The 23,066-nt window shown below is 44.2% G+C and overlaps 1 protein-coding gene across 10 annotated transcripts in view; it reads left to right on the forward strand.

Moving 5' to 3' along the window:
* The window catches only part of LOC105840160 (tyrosine-protein phosphatase Lar), a 403,816-nt gene that overhangs the window by 252,438 nt on the left and 128,312 nt on the right, over positions 1-23,066 (forward strand). For 9 of the 10 annotated variants that reach the window (XM_012686967.3, XM_012686969.3, XM_012686974.3 and 6 more), the window contains one exon: positions 13,152-13,190. The exons of the other annotated variant lie outside the window; for it this stretch is intronic. In XM_012686967.3, the coding sequence (XP_012542421.1) occupies positions 13,152-13,190 (39 nt within the window). The remainder of the gene's footprint in view (positions 1-13,151; positions 13,191-23,066) is intronic. 10 annotated transcript variants of the gene reach the window in all.

Consider the following 23,066-nt stretch of genomic DNA (forward strand, 5'->3'; position numbering starts at 1 on the left):
GTTGCTATAAATCAAAATTAAAATTTTTTTACACTTTTATAAAAATTTTATACACTAGTTGTAGCATAAAATGATCATTATAAGCATTTACCATAAATATATAATTATTATTACCAATATTATAGTAATAATTACTATAAAAATGATATTTTTAACTATAATTATTTTACTATGCAATTATAGTCGTAAATATCATATATTTTTCTATCAGTGCACGTCACATTAGAAAAGAATTACTAAAAATATACTTAACGTTAAATCGTATTTTACCAATATTTTATATTTTTTATATATTTATAAATTAAAATTTATTATAGAATTTTTCAATCATTGTTTATATATATTTATATGTGTGTGTGTGTATATATATATATTGCAATTATTAAAGTTTAAATTGATATTTTTTTTATTCTATCAAATTTCCTAAAATGCACCATTATAAATTCATTATTATGATAAATAATGACATTAATGTGTAAGTTTGATAATTTACAATTATAATGGTAACTCTACCTAAATAGTTAATATGAATAAAAATATGTCAATTGTAAAAATAAATTAAAAATATTTTATTTTAAATTTGTTTTTATTATTATTATTCATTAATAATTAGATGTTTAATCTTTCCGATAAATTATTAATAAAATAAGTATTATAGTTAATAATTTTTGATGTTTATAATTATTTTCAATTTATAAATTTGATACTTTCTAAGCCAATATTATTTAGACCTACAATACTATTTGTCAAAATCGTACCTACTGTAGCATATTGCTAAAAGGCTTATAATAAATTAATAGGTTATTGATAAAATATTAAATATTGCAGCAATAAATACATGCAACCTTAAATTACAATTTCCAGTATTAATTTGTATACATATTACCAAAAAGAAAATGTAATAAAAACTTAAGTAGTACTTGACAGCTCTTCGCCTCAGTAGTACAAATCGATTATTAATCAGACATCAGACGACCGATCAATACAACTGAAATTTTTTTTAGAAAAAATTGCCGAGTAAAGTAATGTAAAATTAAATTATGTAATTCTCTAAGCAGTATTTTATTCTTTCATAAAAAGTCGTAAGGTTTCCTTATCTGCTGTGAAAAAAAATAAATATTAAATTTAGCCGATGAATTCGTCAGATCGAAAAGACAACGATAGTTTCCGTATAATCCGACAAGAAACAAATGAGTTAAGGTGAATTTCCGGCACCGATTTTATTTGAGAAAACGTCGGTTCTGATACAAACGCGCACCTGACCGTGTGATTTTATCCGATCTCAAGTCGAAGGAGCAAATCTTTTTTTCGTCGACGCCGAGAGGTTTCCTTTGAAAAATGCGAATCTCGCGTGGCCTGCGTGTTTTTCTGTTGGTCGCCTACCTCGTGCCCAAACCGTAGAACTACCCCGAGAGAGCCGATGCTTGTACTACTACCCGTGTGACTCTTCTCTCTCTCTCTTTCTCTCTCTCTCTCTCTCTCTCTCTCTCTCTCTCTCTCTCTCTCTCCTCCCTTTCTTTAGATTAGCGCACCTTGATGCGAATCTACCGTCAAACGACGACAAAACATCACAAAAGTTCGAGGCCGGTTGAAACAGAAGGGAAGGCCGAGGCAAAGTCGTAATTGTGGCACGCAAATTGTTAAGCTAATAATGTCGAGCATACACGGCCTTTTTATCGACGTAGACTTTTTGAGGAATGACACGAAACCGGCTCTTATCAGGGTCTTACCTTCCTTGCTCAGCAACGATTTTCTCGTCGCGGTCGTCAAGTTAACCCGGCCTTCACTGGCTCCAATTAGTTACAGGAGGTAATTAGCATCTAATTAGTACTCTGCAAATAATCTACGGATAGTTTCATGAAGCGCGCGATCGATTCAGCTAATTGACTCACAATATTTTGATTGGCGCGCCGTGTTCTAAGCATTGTTCAAACGTTCCGTCGTGTCGAATAATTTTCTCGTATAAATTACATCATCCCGATACTGCGGCAAGAAGATCCGTTTACAACACAAACGTGGAAGCGTGCATTTTGAAGAAGAGAAACTGTCTCTCGCCTGGGGAATTGTTAAAAGTCATATAGCGCGTGATGTGATTAACGAGAGTACGTTATGGCATTACACACCTATACGCATATACGTCGTTTCATGCTTGTTGGTGCCAGCATCGATTCTCGCGCGGCAAAGGTAATCCAGCCGCTTTACGCGCTCATCCATCCGCCATTTGCCTCCTGACGTTCACAAAATATTTCACTTTAGCTTTTCATATGTACGATCGGCTTTAATAGTTCCTACGTAAAGCGCATTTCGAGATCACATGCCCGGAATATAGGATTCATTTCGAGCCAGCCTGGGACGGGGAACGAGCATCGTTGCTCTTTGTTGTCTCCCGTCGTTTTCCAAGGGTAGCTGCTGCCGTTTACTTTATTCTCTACCCCTTCCTATTCCCGCGCGTCGCCCTTTTCGTCCTTCCCGCCTCCCTTCGCTTTTGCTATTCCCTTTCCGCCCCCACCCACCGTCGCGTACAAAGAATCTTTGTAATCCTGTTCTTGTAGCTCCAGGGTGCAAAAACGTGGCGGCATCCGCTCCAGTCTTCCGTATCGTCTGCAGCTGCGTGCATCCGATGCACTCGCGGCACCATCGTCAGCTCGTGAATCAAATGCAGAGATCGCATCGCGAGGTAAATTGTTCGGAAAGCCAGGTCGCGTTTGAATTTCCGCCGGAAGGTTTATGACTATTTCTCCGTTGGGGGTCGTTGCTGGCGAATCGAGCATGTCGCGCCCTTTCTTAGGGGATAATATATAAACACAATTCTCGGCTGGCGTTTAATCGAGTGTCTAATCGATTTGAGACCTGCTTTCTTTTTCCCCGCCATTGGCAATTGTTCACTCGCGTGACTGTTGGCCTCGGGCGGGTATACAGAGCGATTTGAGAAAGGAAATTTATGGGAGGATATTTTTTTTTTTTTAAGTTGGTAAAGATATCTCGGTGAAATTTGTACGTTCATGAATTTTGTATGCTCAGAAATTTTTCAATTACGAGAACGCACGCGATTTCTCGTACGTGCACTCCGTGCTAGCGCTTACCCAGCACCGAATTTCCGAATTCGATCAGTTCGATCTCTCTCTCCACCACCGCGCGCCATAAGCATCTTCGTCAAATTTCGGCACCGATGCAACGGTCGTGGTAACGCCGTCAAGGGGGGAGGGGGGAGGGGAAGATAACGGGTGATGTGCGAGCGCAGCTGGCCGTAGTATATACGCGAGTAGAGGGGGAGATCGTTGCTCTCGTTGGCGGAGCAGCACTTGGCAGCGTATACCAATTATTGCATCGGACGCGGCTCGTGGCCAGGGAAACCAATACGCCGGGACAAATTGTCAATTTATGCTTTCTCGTTATTACGCCGGCCTGATCATAGCGCGCTGGCGTGCCCGGGCTTCACCGGCGCGGGCGGCACGTGAACCCCCGGATGCACACGCATCGTCGCCGAATGCATTGTGCATTCTATGAGAAGAAACGACCGCAGCGGTGTACGTTGCGCGACCGCAGATATGGGGGGACGTTTCCCCCGCATGAAGGTGGAATTCGCGGGCGTTTCAATCTCGCGGTTAACTGCCTCGTCAGGCACCCATTACCCGGGCGAAGCACTTCGATCGCATGCATGAATAGCGGGCCCCTTTTGTAAACTTATCGCGAACGGGCGATCGCAGTGAAACAACGGTTGGGCACTGCCCATCCGTGGAGCGCCTAGAGCGTATCACCTGACGCTACGTAATCTACATAGGCTAACAACGGAAGGTTTGAATAAAGTTTTTGACCTAAGTACACAAGAGCCCGGTGTTTATTCTTGGCGAATTAAAAGCGATAGATACGCGTTATTTTATCGTGTGTATTTTGTACATATATTTTTTATATACAGAAAAAAAAAGTAATATAGCCAATAACATATGTAATTGCGGGCTGCCAACTACATAAAATACTCAATACAATAATATTTACTGTTAATGCAAGTACAATGTTGATACTGCAATAGCATATATTATTGTATCGAGTATATCTGTAGTTGGCAGCCCGCAACTACATATCTTATTGGATATATTGCTTTTTTTTTCAGTGTACGCGTGACTCAGCATACACGAATGTCACGTAATTCGTCACGTTAAAGGGGAGGTGAAATCAACCTTTATCCGTCAGATAACATCTAGGGAAAGATTCAGTGGGTTATGAAAAGAGAATGATATAGAATTTATTCGCTGCATATTGCGGTCGCGAGAACTTCCTGGGGGGAAAGGGGGGCGGAAGCTGCCACACACGTAAAGCCATAAAAATAAAGCATAAAATCAACTGCTGACTCGATTGCACGCGCCTTGGCAACGGTGGGAGAATATCGCGGAGTATGCGATTTAAATCATAAAACTCGAATAAAAATCTTAGACTATTTTTGCGGCTGCAGCGTCACGGGCGGCGGAAATGCAAGGGAAAGACGAGAGAGAGAGAGAGAGAGAGAGAGAGAGGACGTGAAAGAGAAGGCGAACTAGTCGTGGGATAAAAACACGAATCTCAAGTGTCGCGTCTTTCATCAGCGATCTCCCCTTTCCTCCCGATTCACTCCGTTTCGCTTCTTTATGTTTCTCTTTCGCCACGTTACTTAACTCGTGTAGCTCGAGAGCGGAGAAAACTCGTAAAAGAGAGTCACGCGTGCGATTTCACCCTAAAGTTTCTCGCGAAAATGTGTCGTAAAGCGGATTTATCGATTAACCTGAGTGAACGATTTAAAAAAACAACTGTACGATCAATTTTTAAAGATTATTCTCACACAATTATCCTCTGGTTTTAATCATTTCTACCAGTATTTAAAATATTTAGACTTACAGATTGATTTGTGAATAAATCGCGGAATATCGAACTGAAAATTTACATCTCTTATGCATCTAACTAGATCATTATCCTTTCCCAAATCATGGAACGAAATATTTGATTAAGCTTGGCCAGATTTCCCGGCGTTACCGTAAGGATTAATGAAGCTGCGGGGCTCTTTGAGAAAAGCAGTTGTTCATAAAGCGTTCGCTCGGAACGGAACGGGCGAGGATAATATTTCATTCTCAGGCGCGCGAAGTATTATTTTTCAATAATTCAGCTAGCCGGTATACCGTACCGTCCGAACCGGTGGCTCGGCGCTTTTTTCCCTATTTCCCGCGCCGTCTATATCTTTCCCTTTTGTTTTGTTGCCCTGACCTTAGCCACGCAATGCGCGCAATTGAGCGCGGTCCGCGTTTAGCGTTCATGCGATGGCTAAGTTTGCGTTTTGCGGCGCCCGGTCCGGGTCTGTAGCTGGATGCCGTCGCGCACGGTAAATTCTCGATGCAAATGAGATCCCTGATACGGCGCGGCGCGAAATATAAATCCGAAAAAAACCCGGGGAGAATATTTATGTCCATTATCTCAGCGCCCACCGAAATCGCTGCGATCCGTTCCGCGAGCGCGCGCAGAAATACGGTCAAGTCAGATTACGTTTTCGGGGATATTACAGTGGGAAACCACTTACGGAATCGATTAACCTACTGTCATGAGATATCGGGACTGAAATACCGGCGCAGAGGCTGCGCTCGAAAAGCAGTAATAAGATTTCTCGACAGAATTATTAATCTCTTGATAATCGAGAGAAATAGCGCGAAAGCACTAATGTATTTACTTAATCCGCTTAAATATCGTTCGTCGGAATTTAATTATATTTTGCATCGATGGCACTCATTATTACGTATTGTACCGATATTTATATATTTAGTCTTCTTCTTCTTCTTTTTAATGATGAATAAGTGGAATTTACAAAACTCGAAGGAATTACATGTAGCGGAGAGTTTGTTATTTTTCCGATATAAGACGCTGCTCAGTTTATCTAAAATATTTGTTCTTTTTCGGATTTGAACTTTTATACATTTACTTTTTATATACTAACTTTTATTATATTTATTTGCGTATATTATATACATTTATCAAGTCTCATAGAGTTCCGTATTATTTAGGTTTTATAAAGTTTGATTGAGATTTAGCGGACAATGTGGCATTAAAATTACAGTACAAGTCCTAGAACCGAAGCTCTAATCAGTATAATAGTTCGGTCGGCAGTCGTTTTAATAGCATGCCCTTCATTATCATCTGGAACGCGTTCCTGGAAGGAATATATCACGCAAAGTCTTTGAGGTCTTTAACACGTCAGGAGTACCGACGTACTCCGAGCCACCGTTGGCTAGTCCTTCTACAACAAAGTTGCCGACTAAATAAAATTACAGACTTATGCCAGTAGGTAGCATTAGCATTATCTGATCGATCAGACGTGATTCAGTCTCATAAAAGGAAAGAGAGAAAACGAAATAAATAATCACTACTAACGCTCCGCAAAAATGCACAACGTGTTCGTTGGTTGCAGCTTATCGATTGCCCCTCTTCTCACCCCCTCCCGCACTCGATTCCTACATCTCTCGAAGAGGTATTTTATTTTGAGGAAAAATATTTCATCTCGGATACCATGTTGTGAGAAAAGTTTGGTCAAGGCTGGTGAGATTTCTTAATGTGAGATTTCTCCTGGGTTCGCGTGCAATCACGGGAAAAAGGTTCGAGTCCATATTCCGTGTACACAAATTCAAAATTGCGAGTTTATTGGAAAACCAGCGGGAAACGGAATTCGATATTACATGCATCTTTGCCTCTCTTTTTTCTCTCCTTCTCTCCCCTTCCCCTCTCTTTCTCTTTCTCTCTCTGTTCTCTGTTAGAATCGCGTTTCCATTAATCGATATTCCATGGCCAGTTTTATCGAACTGTCCCCAGTAGATTAGAAACTTGACACACACGATGACGTAGGCGCGTCCGGAAAGGTGCTAACTTCTCGAAACTAATAACCGATGTGACAAGCAGATTTCCCATTCCCAATCGAAACCATTATTAAACCATCTACTGTCCTCGCGGCACTTTGTCCGGATTGGTGGTTTCATCCCCTTCCCCGCGTTCCTCGGGAGCTCAAGCTGGGATTTGGCCGTGCGCCAACGTATTCATTCCAGAAACTAGCCAACCGATCTAAGGAGCCAATTATTTAATCAATTCCATCCTCTTAGCGGCCCAGGATAGTGAAGATGGCCCATTCGAAACGTGGAACTGCCGGTAAGGACGTCGACGTCTACGACGTCGGCAACGACAATTGAAATCGGTCCGTCCTTGTCTCGTTCGCGAAATTCGGACCCACTCACCGACCAACATTCGGACATGCTTCAAGGACGTTGTCGACGAGTTCCAGAATCTCAAACAAAATCCATTCATCTAGATAAAGATTACGCTATCTCGAAATATTGGACGCTGAGTCTAAATTAATCTTCACCCTATTATTAACTTCATTCTTTCAGAAATGATAAATGTAACGGTGATGATATAATGAGCGCGCAATCTAAATGTTTGTTTCTATTCAGAGGCTCCAATACATCTTTTTTTCGTGAGTTTATTTTTTAAATAAATATATAAATGATAAATAGTACTACCGCTATGAATTGCTTATTTTTCATTAGCAGCATGATAAATATTTATGTGATCGAATTATATCTTTATATGCGTTTGCCAATACTGTTTTGCATCTAGGGCTTTCGAGATTTTAAATCTGGCATAAGATAAATATAAATGCGCACGGATCTATAAGCCCGGGTTATGAACGAGCTGACAAACAAGCTATCTCGCATGATGCATTCGCGGTATATTGGTCTATATTGATCACGTATCATCATATCCGAAGCGCCACGAAGCAGGTTTAACGTCAATTAATTTGAAACTTCGACAGAGCAATTGCGAGAGAGAGAGAGAGAGAGAGAGAGAGAGAGAGAGAGAGAGAGAGGAGCGGGTAGAGGATGGTATATAGGATAGATGGGATTTCAGAAACTCGCGAAGATCTGAATATTGCCAATGAAATTAAGGGGAGCGAAGGAAATACGTGCCGCGTCGTATATATCACACCGCGTTACCTAGTTTTGCTGTTATAGCTATATCATAGTTAGATACGACTAATTTTGTTCTTATTAATTATTACTCCTGTCGTTGAACAACGATTAACTACTTGTCATTTGATTGCAAAGATGCAAACGAGGAAAGATCAAATCACGGAAATGCTCGAATTAATTGCACTCAACTTTCACATTATTGCTAATTCCGATGCATATTTTATTTTTTTTACTAAAGTAGTAATGTTGTAAATGTATTAATACATACACTTGCACAAAGTGGGGCAAAAGGATTATATCGATTTTCGAAGGATACATGTCTAATTCATGATTTGGAGATTAGGTCGAATAAAAATTTTAATTTTATCTCTACGAGAATTCTGCAATTTCGTGTGAGGGCGTAAGGTAGAGCACGTTATTGTGGCACTGTAATATTTTATCTTCTGGGACCGCTGAGATTAGTAAATAGCTAAATTACCGGAATTGCCGCGTAGTTTAAGAACCATTGAACGCAATAGGCGGGCAAGCTCGTGGTCTCGCCAACATTGTGAATCGCCCACCAGTCTCATGAGAAACCGTTCCTGCAACTATTGCACACGCGAAAACGGAGTGCGCCGGTTAAACTCGATCGCAAGCACCCTGGCAAGCCGATGACATTGCCGAATTGATTCAGCTGGCTCACCGCGCCTTTGAGATTCCACTCGTTTGCACCCTTCGCGTTTCACACCTCGCTCTCCATTTCTTCCAAATCGCCGGATGTGAGATTCGAATCCTCCGCAGGAGTGTTAGTTAAGCGTTTGTGGGGTAATTGAATGAGATTTCGTAACGATGAAATTGAACGGAACGATTCGCTTTACGTCGGCACGAACTGTTCTCACGGGCGTTATAATATATATCCTGCAATAAGCCGCGATTTAGCGAGTGTCGAGTCTGATGCGCCATAAAATTCCTTCCCCCTCGCCGTTTATATTGAGTTTCGCCGGCACGAGCGACGGCGACGTCTTGCTTCCTATTAAGATAGGGTGTCCCTTTCTACCAAGGAAAGGAAGCAGCGCCTCTGTAGGAATTCGACGGCGTGAATGCGCGGTCTGATAGCCCGGAATGCCGATGAAGATGAGACTGCATGGAATGAGTGATAATAAAAATCGCGCGCGCGCGCACACACACACGCATCTGTCAATCCGCAACGGAATCCGCTACCGTGCCTGATGGTGTCAGAATCTGCGGAATCCCCGGCGCGGACACGACATTTTAATAACCGATCCTCGCATTCTAACCCCGTCCGTCCCCGCCGATCTAAGTGGCCGGAGTTTTCACGTCGGCGTGCCGGAGACGCGATCGTGCGTTTTCTTAAAACGAAAACCGCCGCGCCCTTTCTAACTCGCTTTTGTACACGCGCGACCGGCTCGCATGTTCCCGGACTCGCACGAAAATACGAAATCGAGCTGGCGTACCACACGTGATCGCGATACGTATCTCTCGGCGCCACGTAAATAGGTCAGTTATATATACGGATTCGTCGAGCCACGATGCCGACATGGCATCGTACTCGAGCTAAGGTAATAGCCCAGATATGGTGGACCTATTTAAATGTATATATCGAAAACGCGAATGCGCGAACGCGTTTCTTTCACCAGAGGTTTTTTGTTCCTTCCGTCAGATATTTTTTTTCCTCTTCTTTTTTTTTTGCGCATTACCCAGTTTTCCGTCGTTTTCCGAGGCGTATTTACGCGCCCGATTATTAGGGGACGGACAATCTTCACTCACGATCGGTACACCTATCAGATAAACCTGTCCCGTATCTCGCGCTACAAAATAGACACTACGGGACCGTGAAGCGAGTCGTTAAAAACCGTCGTTTGCAAAAAAGCAAATGTTTGTGTCGGGAGCCGAGCCCGATATTTTTCTGATGAATAGAAGTGCCGGGGGGGTGTGCCTGTGCGATAGAAAGAGACGCCTCGTACGTCATCGAGGCCCGATGAGAGAGAGAGAGAGAGAGAGAGAGAGAGAGAGAGACGGCGCACACACCAATCCGCGTGATAACGAGATGCATGAGTTGAGTTATAGATTCGCATTATGCCGGCCCGCATGGATTTCCTCTGCCAACGGCGTGACGTATCGCATTCGCAAGTTACCGTGCACGGCAACTTCGTCATAACGCCGGTGGGCTGACGTTAATTTAACGTTAGCCCGCGGTAGGGAAACTAATTATAAAATACATTTATATACTCGGCCGTTTTCGAATTTTCGCTCGGCGAGATAAATTCCGCTGTTTGGTCGAGCTCGACCGAGCTGTCCTCCGAGATGTTGTGCGCGAAAGAGGCATTCGAAAAATTCCAGACGCGCGAAATATTTCTCATAAATTAACCGAGTCGGATTTAATTCTCAGATTAACGTGACAAATATAACAATCCGCGCGCATGCAATTTCTCTTTTGCACGGCGCGACATTAAAAAGGATTCTACTCGGGCGAGATGAAAATAAACGATAACCAGGCTCATCAGCTAGACTCGCTTTGGCGCGTTCCTGATTCCCATCATAAAAACCTCCCGCAGCTCCCATGGCGACGACGGCAATTTTCGTGTCTCACATCCCGTGCCTGTCGTACGAGCGTGTAAGGCCCCGTGACACGTAACTTTTTACGACCGGGAAAAATAATCTCGCGCAATACGGTTATGGGAGCCCGTCACCGATACACTGACATCACTCAGGCATCCACGATTCCGTCCTCTATGCGTAAACTTATTTACGTCTCGCGAATATAAAAACGTAAAGCGTAATGACTCCTTATCGATAATGAGTCGTCGTCGTCGATTATTAAGAGTAGCAAATTTAACGGGCACTGTTAAAGCGAGCGCATAAAATCGGGGAAAGGACGCGAGGACGCGCGTAACTTCCCGCCTCTCTCGTCACGAATGACTGTCATGAATAATCGAGAGATATAAACTTGGGAATCAAACGGGGAATCGGAGACAGTCAAAGATTATTACGCGAGGACGGCGAATGAAAGACCCAATAAAATATTTCGCCTAAATAGCGTTTGACTGGGGGAAGAACAATCGGAGAAGATGTCGCGGAGGTGAAGGCATTTTGTCAGCGAAGGGTGCGAAAGGGCAAGAGCATAGCGATACCGCGCCCGCGTTATTATACGCCAAGTTAACGACAAGATTGTTTCTCAAAGTTAATTTACATCCACCCGTCTAGTAAGAGAAGAGGCAGCGTGCCGATACCACCCTTCGCACAATCTCGCCAAATTAATATTCCGCTCTATTCGGGGGGAAATCTCTTCGACGACGAGAGACGACGAAGGCGACGTATCGTCGACGTGAGAGCTCCGCAAACAAGACGGAATAACAGTGGTTTGGTTGCGCCGAAATGGCGATGTCGCGATTGCGTATCTCGGGGTGCATCCGCCCGCCCCTGTTTGTCTGCGAGAGGCTTCACGCATGAAGGGATGCGTCTGCATTATTACGAAAGCTGGCGGCGCGGTAAAATGAATTACACATGTCTTTAAAATTATTATCCCTCGAGACGGTGACGCGAAAACAGATAAATTCAGTAGTACGATAAGAGTAGACACAGACGAATAGGATTCATATTGAATTTTGAAAGGTATAAACGTCACTATTGTCGCAATATCTCATAACGTAATATTATCGCAGGATTTTTTATATTACGATTATAGTAAGTAAAAGAATATAACATTAATCTTCCAGATAAAAAGCATGGTAAAAGTATAAAATAATAAGTAGATGTAAAGTTAGAATATAAACCTAATTTGCTAGTTTTTAATAATAAATCGTTATCGGATCTCCGCTATCTATTTTAGACACTTTGCAATTACATTTTCAGTGCGGTATGATTGTAATTATGAATAATAGAGAGCTGTAATAATATTAGTTACGGATTGAAGATAGATCGTGCGATTTTCCCTTCGTATAATTTTGATACGAGCTGTAATTTTTCCCTTTAATCCGCCCCAATGCGGATACTTTGAATTTTAAAGCGCGCCATTGGCGATTCATTTATTCGCGCGGACACGAGGTAACGTTGGACGGCCACCCAAGAATGAATACTAAACATCGGGTGTAAAAATATATCGCAATTGCCGTCGACGCGTTGTGTTCCGCGAACGGGAACGCATGCGAGACGTGTCTCGCGCTTTCACGCTTTTCCGAGAGCTTTCACAACAGCTGCCGACCAAGTCGCTCGCAAAACCACCAAACGTCTCCCTGCCTCTGCCTATCCCTCTTCCTCCCCCCGGGTCCCTTTTCGTGCCTCCCGAGGGTTCGTGTCGTGCCCCGGCGCTTTCACACACGCGAATATTCCAAGTCGGAGGAGATCGACACGGCTCTCGAAAGCGCGCGCGACTGTATTATCGTGGGATGCAAGTCGCGTGTCGATGCCTTCGTGGCTCCGAAGTCGACGCAGTATGCCGATGAAATTCGAGAGGGATATCGAAAGCCGCGCGTATATTCCTTACTCCATTGTAGAGCCCGATCAGATACGTATACTTGCGGAGGTAAACACGAAAACCACCGGGTATAATTAACTTCCAATATTATTATCTTCTCTTTATATAAACCTAAGCGTGGAACTAATCAGTACGCGAGCATACGTGATCAACCCATTCCGTACTAATAGGAATATTTCGAGATCCGATCGGATTTCTATCCATGAAAATTTCTCGAAATTTCAAATTAGAATAATTAATTGAATAAATCTGGTCAGTAAGATCGAACAATTACTACATTTATTAGAATTATTAAATGCTACATTTTATTTTTGCCGAAAAGAAGTACAGACATTTGTTCTAGAAATTTGAAATGTTCATGTTCGTTATATATTTTTGGAATCACTTTAAATAGATGAAACAGGAATCGAAATATCTCTATTTGTACGGGTGATAAAGTGCCGTTTTTCATATTATATTGTAAGGGTTAATCCCGTTGCATGGCCGTCCAATCGGCAATAGATTAGAAGTAAGGCGCGCGTAAGTACGACGGCTAGTGCGACGAAATACGAAAGAACGACAAGAAATGTCATGGTGTTCGTAACCGCGTGCAAGCACACGCAAAACACGTCGAACGCACGGCACGCGCGTGCCGCGCGCTGCCTGGGCTCGCGAGGCATCGCCGGGACGTTTACGTACGACTTGACTCAACGAGCTTCTTTCAGGAAACATCAGCGACTCGCACTACATCACGTACATGACAAGTAAGTACAAACAACGCTCGTAACGCTCGGGGGGTGGCGAGCGCCGGCGAGGGACGCCCGCGATGTTATCCGCCTCGGCTGTAGCATCTAGGGCGTCGCTCGCGCTCGCGCCCACGTTACACACACGTAGACCAACGTGGAACGAATGCGCGGACCCGTGTACGCGGCTCGTTGGCAAAAATACACTCCTCCGTGCACGACGACGGGGGTGAGAGCGGGAGGAAGGAGGGAGGGAGGGGAGCGAGGAACGAGGTCAGAAGAAGTGGACCTCGCGCACGTAACATCGATCAGGCTCAGGGAATCAGGCGTTTCGAGACACGCGCGGCGTGTGTACTCGCGAGCTCCCCCCTCCCCTCTTGCCGCAAATCGGCCTGTTTTCGAGCGCCGACTGCTCAATTTCGCAAGGGGGTTAAGGGGCGAGAAGGGGCGAGCAAGCACCACGCCGGTATCTAAATTTCAAATCCACTAATGTGTATTTTTGCCTCGGGGTCCCGCGGCCGTTCTTCGTCCCGCCTATCTATCTACCCCTCCCTTTCCCCCGCCGTTATCGGCCGGCTTTTCCCCCGGGGCGCTTTGAATTTCAAATTCCGTTGCGACGACCGCCGTGTCGGCCGTCGCGGCAACAACCGACTTTCGAGTGTTTCCACCCGCTTATGCGCTGTCATTTGTTTCCGTCGCCCTCGTCCGCCCACCTATAACGGCCCGGTTATACGTAACAGACACCGGGCGCGATCTACGGCGCGGGTATCTCTGGTTACCTATCCCGTACTTTTATTTATGGCGCCACCCGGTATGTATCAGAATTGATTCTGTGATTTATTTCGCGGCCGATAGCGACGCGGAATCGTCCGCTGCCAGCCGGCCACGAGAAGGCGAATTTCACGAGACTGCGTCTCGATCTCCTTCACCCCGTTCTGCACGTTGCGTGCGACGTAACGATAAGGTTATAATTTTCTCGCGTCTGCCTCCTCGGCGGGCGGAGGCCAGACTCTGTTTGCTCGTACGTTCGTTCTCGCCGAGGCACTCGCGCGGTAATAGCCGCCGATTGGAGTTACGCGCTGCACGCATAACCAGAAGCGAGAGCGAGATACCGTCTCTTTTCGCGGGAGGGGAAAAATAACACACTCGAGCATTACGGTAATGCGCCGCTTTAACGGCAATGTAACTCCGACGTTATCGTCGACTAATCTTCTGCCGGCAATGTCTTTTAACGGTTCTTGCCGGTCTTCTTAATGCACGGGACTTTGCACCTAATTGCACGCTACGGCCCGACGATCGCGAAAGTTCCACCCGCGTTGCTCGCTCGCGCGAGCGGGAGCGACGGCGGGAGCAAGAAAGTCCCAGCCAGCCGGGGATGAGAGAGGAGGCACGACCCCGGGCTAATTGAAGCGCAATTAACCGCGTTAAAACGCCAAGTGCTGATTAGGGCGCTACGTCTACATCGCAGGGCGACCTACTAATCTATGCGCATACGTGACGGCGGCGGTTCTTGCGTAAATTGAAAGTCGTCCTTGCCCTCTCATCGTTCGGCAAGAGTGCACTCGACCGCTGAAATTCGCCGTATTACCCCTTTATTCTCCTCGACCCTCGACGTCGTTAAGTGCACCGTCTATGAGTTTCTAAACGACGATTTGGTTAAAGAAATGGGTACGTTTGTAGAGCAATGAAAATAAATTTATTTGACACAGAATCAAGAATGAAGGGCTTTTCAATAAAAGGCACAATCTGTAATTTTAGAATAAAATTGATGATTATTATTCTTTTATTATCCTCTTACAGTACTCTTTCAAGCGAATAATATGTACAGTATAATAAAAAACATTTAATAATTATATAATTTTAAGATAATTCATGAATCTCTTCTTTATCACGAATTTATAGCTCAATAATTAAATTTTAGCTCTTTTATATTGAATACATTGAACATTTGATACAAATATTTCGCGTTAATTTTTAGTTGATTAATTTGCCTCTAGAATTGATGATACAAATTTTTTTTCAAGTCAGGAAAATTCGGGAATAAACATTTCACTTCAGAAAAATAATAATAAATCGTCGAAATTCAATTTTTGTGCTCGATGAAACGCACGCGGACAACGTTGAAATCTTTGAGTTTCATACGGGTATTCATCTGGCATGTTACAAAGGAACGTGCGCGCGCCGTTGTGTTTCGGGATTAGATAATTCAAGAAAGACTTCGAACGCGCGCGGCGGGGGCCTCCTGAATATTCACAAGTTCGCCGAATTGCGGGGACTCTCCCACTGGGACTTCGATTGTTCTCTCCGGTCGCCGCAAGAAGCTTCGCCGTTGTCGTCGTCGTCGTCGTCGTCGCCGCCGCCGCCGAGACACTCGGTGAAACGCGAGCGCGGCTAAGAAACGTTAATTGCGCCGCCGGAACGCCACCACGGGAACATCCGTAGATACGCCGTCATCGTCGCCGTCGTCGTGATTTTACAATGAGCCGAAGGCGACGGCGTGGATGATCACGTTTGCCCGGTCGGATTCGAAGTTGCGAGGAACGGTTGCGGCGAGAGGGTGTACCTACCTACTTATTTAGAATATTGCCGGCATACATCTGCATAAATTCAGCGCAGGCCCTTCGACATTCGCATCTCACACTACCCGGACTCGGTCGGGGAAGTTAGGTCGGAACGAGGGAACGGTCGTTCGACACCGGGGGGGGGGGGGGAATTTTGCCGCCCTCCTGTCGTTCCGCAGCCGCCATCAGCATCGTGCCGCTCGTAAAGAAATCCCTCGTGACGCCCGTCTGAAAGCTTCCCCGGGGCGCGGATGCGAGAGGGTAAAAAAATTCGAGACTCGTCGCACGTTATAAAAATATCTTTAATGCGCGGGCGTGTATTATCGCGCACGCGCGCGCGGGAGAGAGAGGGATTAAAGTATCCCGGCAAACGTGCCCGATAACCGATGATCCATTCCCGACGGATGCGGTAGACAGGAAAGGTATAGCGCGAGGTTATACACTAAATGGAAAAAGAAGCGCCGCGGGACGAAGAAGGCGAGGAACGATGAGAGAAGGGACGGTAGATTCTCTCTTGACAGTAATATCTATATTACACAAGATAGAGAAAGAGACAGAAGGGAGGTTGGGGAGAGAGAGAGAGAGAGAGAAAGAGGGAGGGAGGGAACGCGGGAAGTACAATCCCCGCTGTATATGCACGCGGGAATTACGCGAGAACCGATGGGAACGCGGATGTGCGCGCGCGGTCCGCTCGCGCCGCAGGTCCCGTATACATATTCAAATTGAATTATACGCGCTACCAGACGCGTTGATTCGAAATCATTCGACGGCTTGGTATCTCGAAAACAAGCCAGTATCGTCTCCCGTCTCCCGCCGTCCCCGTGTGAGTTTCCGCTCCACGGGGCTGTCGTTTCCTACCCTGACTAATGGAAATTCTCTGCGAGAAGTTGGTTAAACGCATTCGCTTTGCATACGTATCGAAGCGGCTGTTGTTGTGCTATCCCGTACGACTTCGTGCTTCGCGCGCGTGCGAAAACGATGCATCGATGCATCCATCGAGGAATTTGGGAGTCGCGCGACTCCGGTCCCGGCGCGTCTCGCCGAGCTCCTCTCGCCGGATTCTGCTCGGTCAGCAACGAATCGTAATTGTTTGATACATCGGAATACCGACGGGAGTCGGAATTTCTTGGAATATTCGACAGTCTTTCTCTTTAACAAAATAAACCAGAGAAGACGGCGAGAGAGAGAGAGACAAGAAATAAAGAAAATATTGCGTAAAGAAAAAATCGAAATGGAACTTTGCAACAATGATTCGCATTGTCGGTGATAACACATCGTGGATGCAGAGGAGCTTGCGCGGGCTGCATTCGCTCCTCCGCAGCGAGAGGGACGGGAGTGAATAAATTAAGGAGGCGCGAGAGAGGAGTAACGAATCTTCCGCCGTCTTGTCTTCTCGTGTCGCCGTAGAAATTATTCTTTCCTCCCTCCCGTTGTGCTTGGCGCGCGCGCGCGTCTCTCTGCCACCGTTGTTTATCTCATTAAAGGAACGCGGAAAACGGATAATCCCCCGGTTGACAAATCGCGCCCGGCGTCGACGGGAGTCGGTTCCCCGTTCGCTCCTCCTTTCAACAGTGTAACTTTATCGCGGAAGAAAGAACGAACGAGGTGGTAGCGGAAGTGCCGGGCGGAAAAGGGGTTTTAGAGTGCCGGCGACGTTAGGCGATGGATAGGGAAGCCGTAACCGGGCCTGGCGTTGCCGCTGGATACCAAGCTCTGCCGTAATGGACGCTTTAATTCCAAAGGAGAATAAATTGCAATTTTTCCGACCGTGCGACGTCAGTAACGGAACCGCAAGAACGAACGCTCCCCCTACCTTCCCTCGTTAGCTGTGCGAGCCGCGTCAAAGAAAAATAACGTGATTCAATTGAAGTAGTACACGTCGTATCATATTAAAATCTTGAAACGCAGTTAATGGGACGTTTAACGTCCGATCAAACGAAGAGCGTATCACGTCTTTGAAAGGAAAGGATATATACGTAATATCGTATTTGTATCAATGCAGGTTAATTGGATACGATTAAAATCATTAAATATTTTCGCCGGATTTATGTAGCGTACATATTTTATATTGATCCGAGTGTTTTATTAGAAATTATCTCCCCTCCCCCCTTCCTCCGCGAATAAATTCAATAAGAATAACTGGGGTCGGAGTATTCTTAGAGTTTGTTCTAGTTCCTGGAATTCGGGCAATTGTATTCGATTTCCTTTATTATCTGCAAATAATTCGTAGCACGATATAAAAGAAATTGCTCCTATTATTGGAATTAAGGTCCATTTTGTCCGAACGTGGATAATCGCGAATCATATCTCGTTTAGCTCTTCAATCGCTGATCCCCTGTATATCCGTATTCAATTTTCTTTTTGTAAAAGAAACTACGAGTCTTGAAAATGTCCATTTGTACTAGCAGCGCATAAATGCAAGGTATGGCATGAATATCAAACATGAAAATATCAATGTTATTTTCTTATTCTATTTCATATAAATTTCAATTTAATTACATTTGTTTTGTTTCAATGTTTGTTCAAAAGAGCGTACACGTTTTCTCGTGTTATGCCGATGCGGCGCCGGTGAAATTTTCATTATTTTAACCCAGCCAGATTCCATTCGGCGTTATTAACACATTATATTCGAGCAGTGAGACAAGTTTGCCCTTACACCGCGCTCGGCCCACCTATCTCGGCCAAGTTTCGAATGTATATACATCAACGTGCGAAAAAGCGTATAATAGATGAAAATTGAATTTTAAATTAAATTAATATCTATTATACGACCAAACGTGAAAGAGATACCGCGATCATATGCACAAAAGTCGGACGAAGCGCTCTGCTCTGGAATTTCGATACCGAAATGCGTATAAAATCTGTGTAGAATTATTCACGAAAAAAAAAAAGGGATTAGTTACGGCAGCAAGAATATGTGCGTGCTAGCTAAATTTCAGTTGTATACAGCTAAAATTTAGCTATCGCGCACAGATTTTTGCTGCCGTAACTGTAACTGCAACTAATCTCTTTTTTCCATGTCCATGATAAACCTGCGTCGTGTAGGCATCTTTCATTTTCTGCGATCATTTGCGTTTAATACTTAATGCATATTGTAACATATATATACACTTTTTTTTTTGCAAATGGTTGCGCAACGAACGCTAAGTGAGGGGGAGTGAGACGAATATCGGCGCGGCGACTCTGTAGCTGCATCGGAAATTGCCCGCAACAGTGCATCGACCCGACGAGTACGGACGAAATTTCGAACGAGTCGGCGTGTGGAGGTCCGTCCTCTTTCGAATTCGGCCGTGGTACCGGCGAGCCCGAAATGACTCCCGATTCGTAATTACCGTCCCTTCCCTCTCCCCCGCTTCGTTTCCATAAATGAGCCCTGCGTACGCCGTGCCGTGCGCGCTCACGTACTACGCTCGCGTGTTATTTAGGGGCCGGGCGTATATCAGAATCCGTTTAAACGCATCCCGCATTTGTTTCGCGATTCGCCCACCAAAACTCGCCCCCTCCCCCGACAGCCCGCGGGGAACAACGCGTTAATGTAATTGCCGCGTATTTTCAGTAATATTCCTACAGCGGCAGGCGCGTTTTCCCCGATGCGTGCGGGCCTTCGTTGAAAATCAGGGCTTTAATACGGTCGTATTTTGATATTAATTAGCGATAGTGCCGCTCGCACGGGCACGCCTTTCGGGGATTTACCGCGTGACGAAATTGAAGCACCGCGTACCAGCACGGTGCTCGACGCTCGAATAGTTTGCTGTTGTTTCCTTCGTATTTTTCGCCCAAATCAAAAATTCTACTCGTATACGAATATATTTATTGCTACAGGCAACTCTAAAGAATTTCTACCTTTTTTTTTTTTTTTTTTTTTCCGTAGAATGTCTCAAAGCGCATCGTTCGCACGTGGGTTCGCCGGCCTCGAATCGATTTTATAATACGTTCGGTAGTCAGTAACGCGTAATGCTATTCAAATCGCATGCAGATTGCTCCGTTATCGGCTACTTTTTCAATTACGACGTGGCGGGCTATAAAATGTAATGCCGACACCGGGAGCGAAACTTTTTCTCCAAGTTATCTGAGCCCGTGCCGAATAGCTATAAACTTTAAGTATGAGATATTGCCGTCGCGCATTTTTATACGGATTCGCGATCGATTCGCGCGAAGAGTCGCGATCGGATGGGAAACTTCCACTTCGAATGTGTCGAGGCAATCGCGCGACACGCATCCAATACTCTTTATTGCGAAATGCTTCGCGACCCGGTCACCCGTATCTCCAATTGCATCGGGCGCTGACCTTTTCGCGGATGACTTTATTGCGGGACGAGAAACACTTTCCCGCGTGCTGCACACAAAATTACGCGCGGATAACTTTCCGTAGATGTATACGCGAGGATCGTGAAAGTCTTTGTCCCGTGTTACTATTTTCATTCCCACCAGAACGGCTCTCTTCATCCTCGGAACGCTGCCTCACTTTCACTCCGCTCTCTCTCTCTCTCTCTCTCTGTTTCTCTTTAAAAGTGGTCCGACATTCATTTCGCGGGATGCAACGACGGCATGCCTCGCTTTTCGCAATCTAATTTTCACCGGCGTTTAATCTTTGTGTACACTCGCCGGCTCGCGTGTAACCCGGCAGCGCGAGTCTCTCAGAAAAGAGCAGCGAGCGGCGGGCACGTGCAAGCTTTTCCAATATTTTTCGAGCCGAGCTATTACTCCCGCCTTTACAGCGTGCCCCTATACCTCTCGCGTGTTTTTCCCTTATCGTTTCAGTCAAAATCACATTCATCGTAGCCTCTCGTGCAATTTTTTTTATCTTTCTCACCGAACATGATTTATTCGCGAAAAGAAAAGAGCGACGATGGGGAAATTTCGGATGGGAAAATGCCAACGGCTAAAGTCAATTATCTCCGTGTAAATATTCGATACGTATTTTTGGACACGCATTCCTATTTCGTTACGTCGAAAATATCAAGTTAAATTGTTCGCCGCGTTCGGCTTGTACGTACTTTGCACAAATTATATCTCGTTGTATTAGCGACGTATATATTTCTATCTAACAGTCAGGTATGATAAATCAATTATTGGAATATAATACGTTAATAGCATCTGCTCTAGATACATTTACGACTGCGGCCAATGAATATGCATATTTGTCAGCCTAATTTCAATCTATCCAAATTAAATGGAAATCAATATGGATTGATGATTCTAATCTTTTATTTTACCAACATATCTAAAAACTCTTCGAAATCATACAGTAATGATCTATTTTTTGCGCGAGGGAGAGAAACTTAGATATTATTATATCTGGAAATGGAGGAAATTATTATGTGAAATTACTTTAGATCGTCAATCATAATAGAAATAATTTTTTAATTATTGTTATGCGGGAGCTATTTTGGCATCTACGATGGAAAAATAAAGCAAAATGAATAGAGTGACTGAATTATGTAGAAATTAAATGAAACTAACCGCACATTGGCACTGTTATATCTCCCGCGAGCTTTATCTGTATTGCATTTTGAATTGCTGACCAGTCGAATCGAATCGATAGTACAGTTGCAGTGGGGATGGCCCTCCTTCGTGAACGATCTCTTTCCTATTTTTGCTCTATCCCTCTGTTTCCCCGTTCATCCACTTTTAATGGAATCGGGCAAACGGTCACTTTTAGCAGCAGAAGATCGAAAACTGCTGCAGTCGAGAGATAGACTTGGTATTTGCTACGTCGGAATTTAACTGGCATTTGCTCTTCCGTATATAGCAAAACTTTCGAAGGTACTGATCGCTCGGAAACGACATTTCGCAAATGGTGTCGCAAAAAAAGATGCCTTTCCCCGATTACACATAATTCGAGTTTCAAATAACGTTGTCGAAACCGACGCTGCTGAGAAAAAACTTTTTAAATAAACATTAAATCTTTTTGATCCTAATACAATTGAATTGTTAAAAGTAACATTAGTAAAGCTTTTCGACTTGTTATTAGACTTTACTCTTCTCTTTATATTTATTGAAATATTGAAAATTATTTACACTTATTGAAATTCTATTATAATAGCAATTGCTTGCAATTATTTACACTTATTGAAATTCTATTATAATAGCAATTGCATCATCTACACACATTTGGATAAGGGCACATTTTCGTGACGCGTCTGCGAAAGTTACACCGCGAGTTCACGAGATAAAATCGCAGCAAATTGTATAAAAAGCACCGCGATACGCCCACATGTATCGGCGTATACACATATACGCGAAAGCGGTAAGTCGCAGCCTTGTTTTACATGCGTGTACGTGTTCTATGTGTACACAGCGACGGTGGTCGACTAATGGACCTGTTACGAGCAATTCCGGTAGAACGACAATTGCGCGCGGAGGTACAATACGTTCGGATAAGAGTTATTCTGAATGCACAATTCGATCAAAAATTACCCGTGCTTCGTCGGCGGAATAATATTTAGCTTAAATTACGTTCGACCGAGGCGCGCGTGTGCGAATACGTGCGTGAAGTGTTCATGACCTGCGTTTGCAGATTAGAGTGGTCGTACCTGTCAACTGTAGAATCGTCGAGTCTCTTGTATTATACATATGCATTTTTGCAAGTTTAATTTTTCATAGTGAAAACGACAAGCTCACGCTCATTATTTGTCAGCATTTTTGTACTTCTTCCGCAAAAAAGGACCGTTTTTATTTATACAATTATTTCTTTTATTTTCTCGTTGTGATTTTTTTCTGTTTGCGTGACTAAGTCGCCGTTCATAAAATTTAACGCAATTCGTAAAATTTGTCTTTATGGCTCTTTCGTTTATTTGCCTTACTTTTTATCTGTATTTGTGTTTTTTTTTCTCATAATTGTACAAGAGTTAAATAAAAGCTTTAATTTTACGTAAATAAAACATTATTCAAATGTTTAGCATTTTATATTATAACTTTCTTCGAAAGTAGAATTCCCGCACGAATCGAGAATATTTTCGAAGCATTTCTCGCATACATACCGGGACGTCGCAACAGGATTTACCACGATAAACCACTATTATTTTTCGATACGTTCCTCTTTTAATGTCCGATAAAGTGTGCCACTTGATGATACTACGACGGTCGCCGTTTTAAAAATGCTGCAATAAAATCTCACGCGAGCCGCGGGATCTCGCGACTTTCCTCCCGGAACGATTGCACTTCGGATTAAAAAGTTTTTTACTGCGTGCGATGTACTCGGACGTCGTAAAAGTATGTCTAATGACCCAGAAAAGGGAGACACCGATGCCGCACCGTGGGAAGTAGTATAAGTCGAGTTTATCGCGTACCGGGGCAACCCGTAAACGTCGGGCGGCTGGGTATTTTTCAGTCG

Source organism: Monomorium pharaonis, chromosome 6 (assembly GCF_013373865.1).
Source record: "Monomorium pharaonis isolate MP-MQ-018 chromosome 6, ASM1337386v2, whole genome shotgun sequence".
Lineage (NCBI taxonomy): Eukaryota > Metazoa > Arthropoda > Insecta > Hymenoptera > Formicidae > Monomorium > Monomorium pharaonis.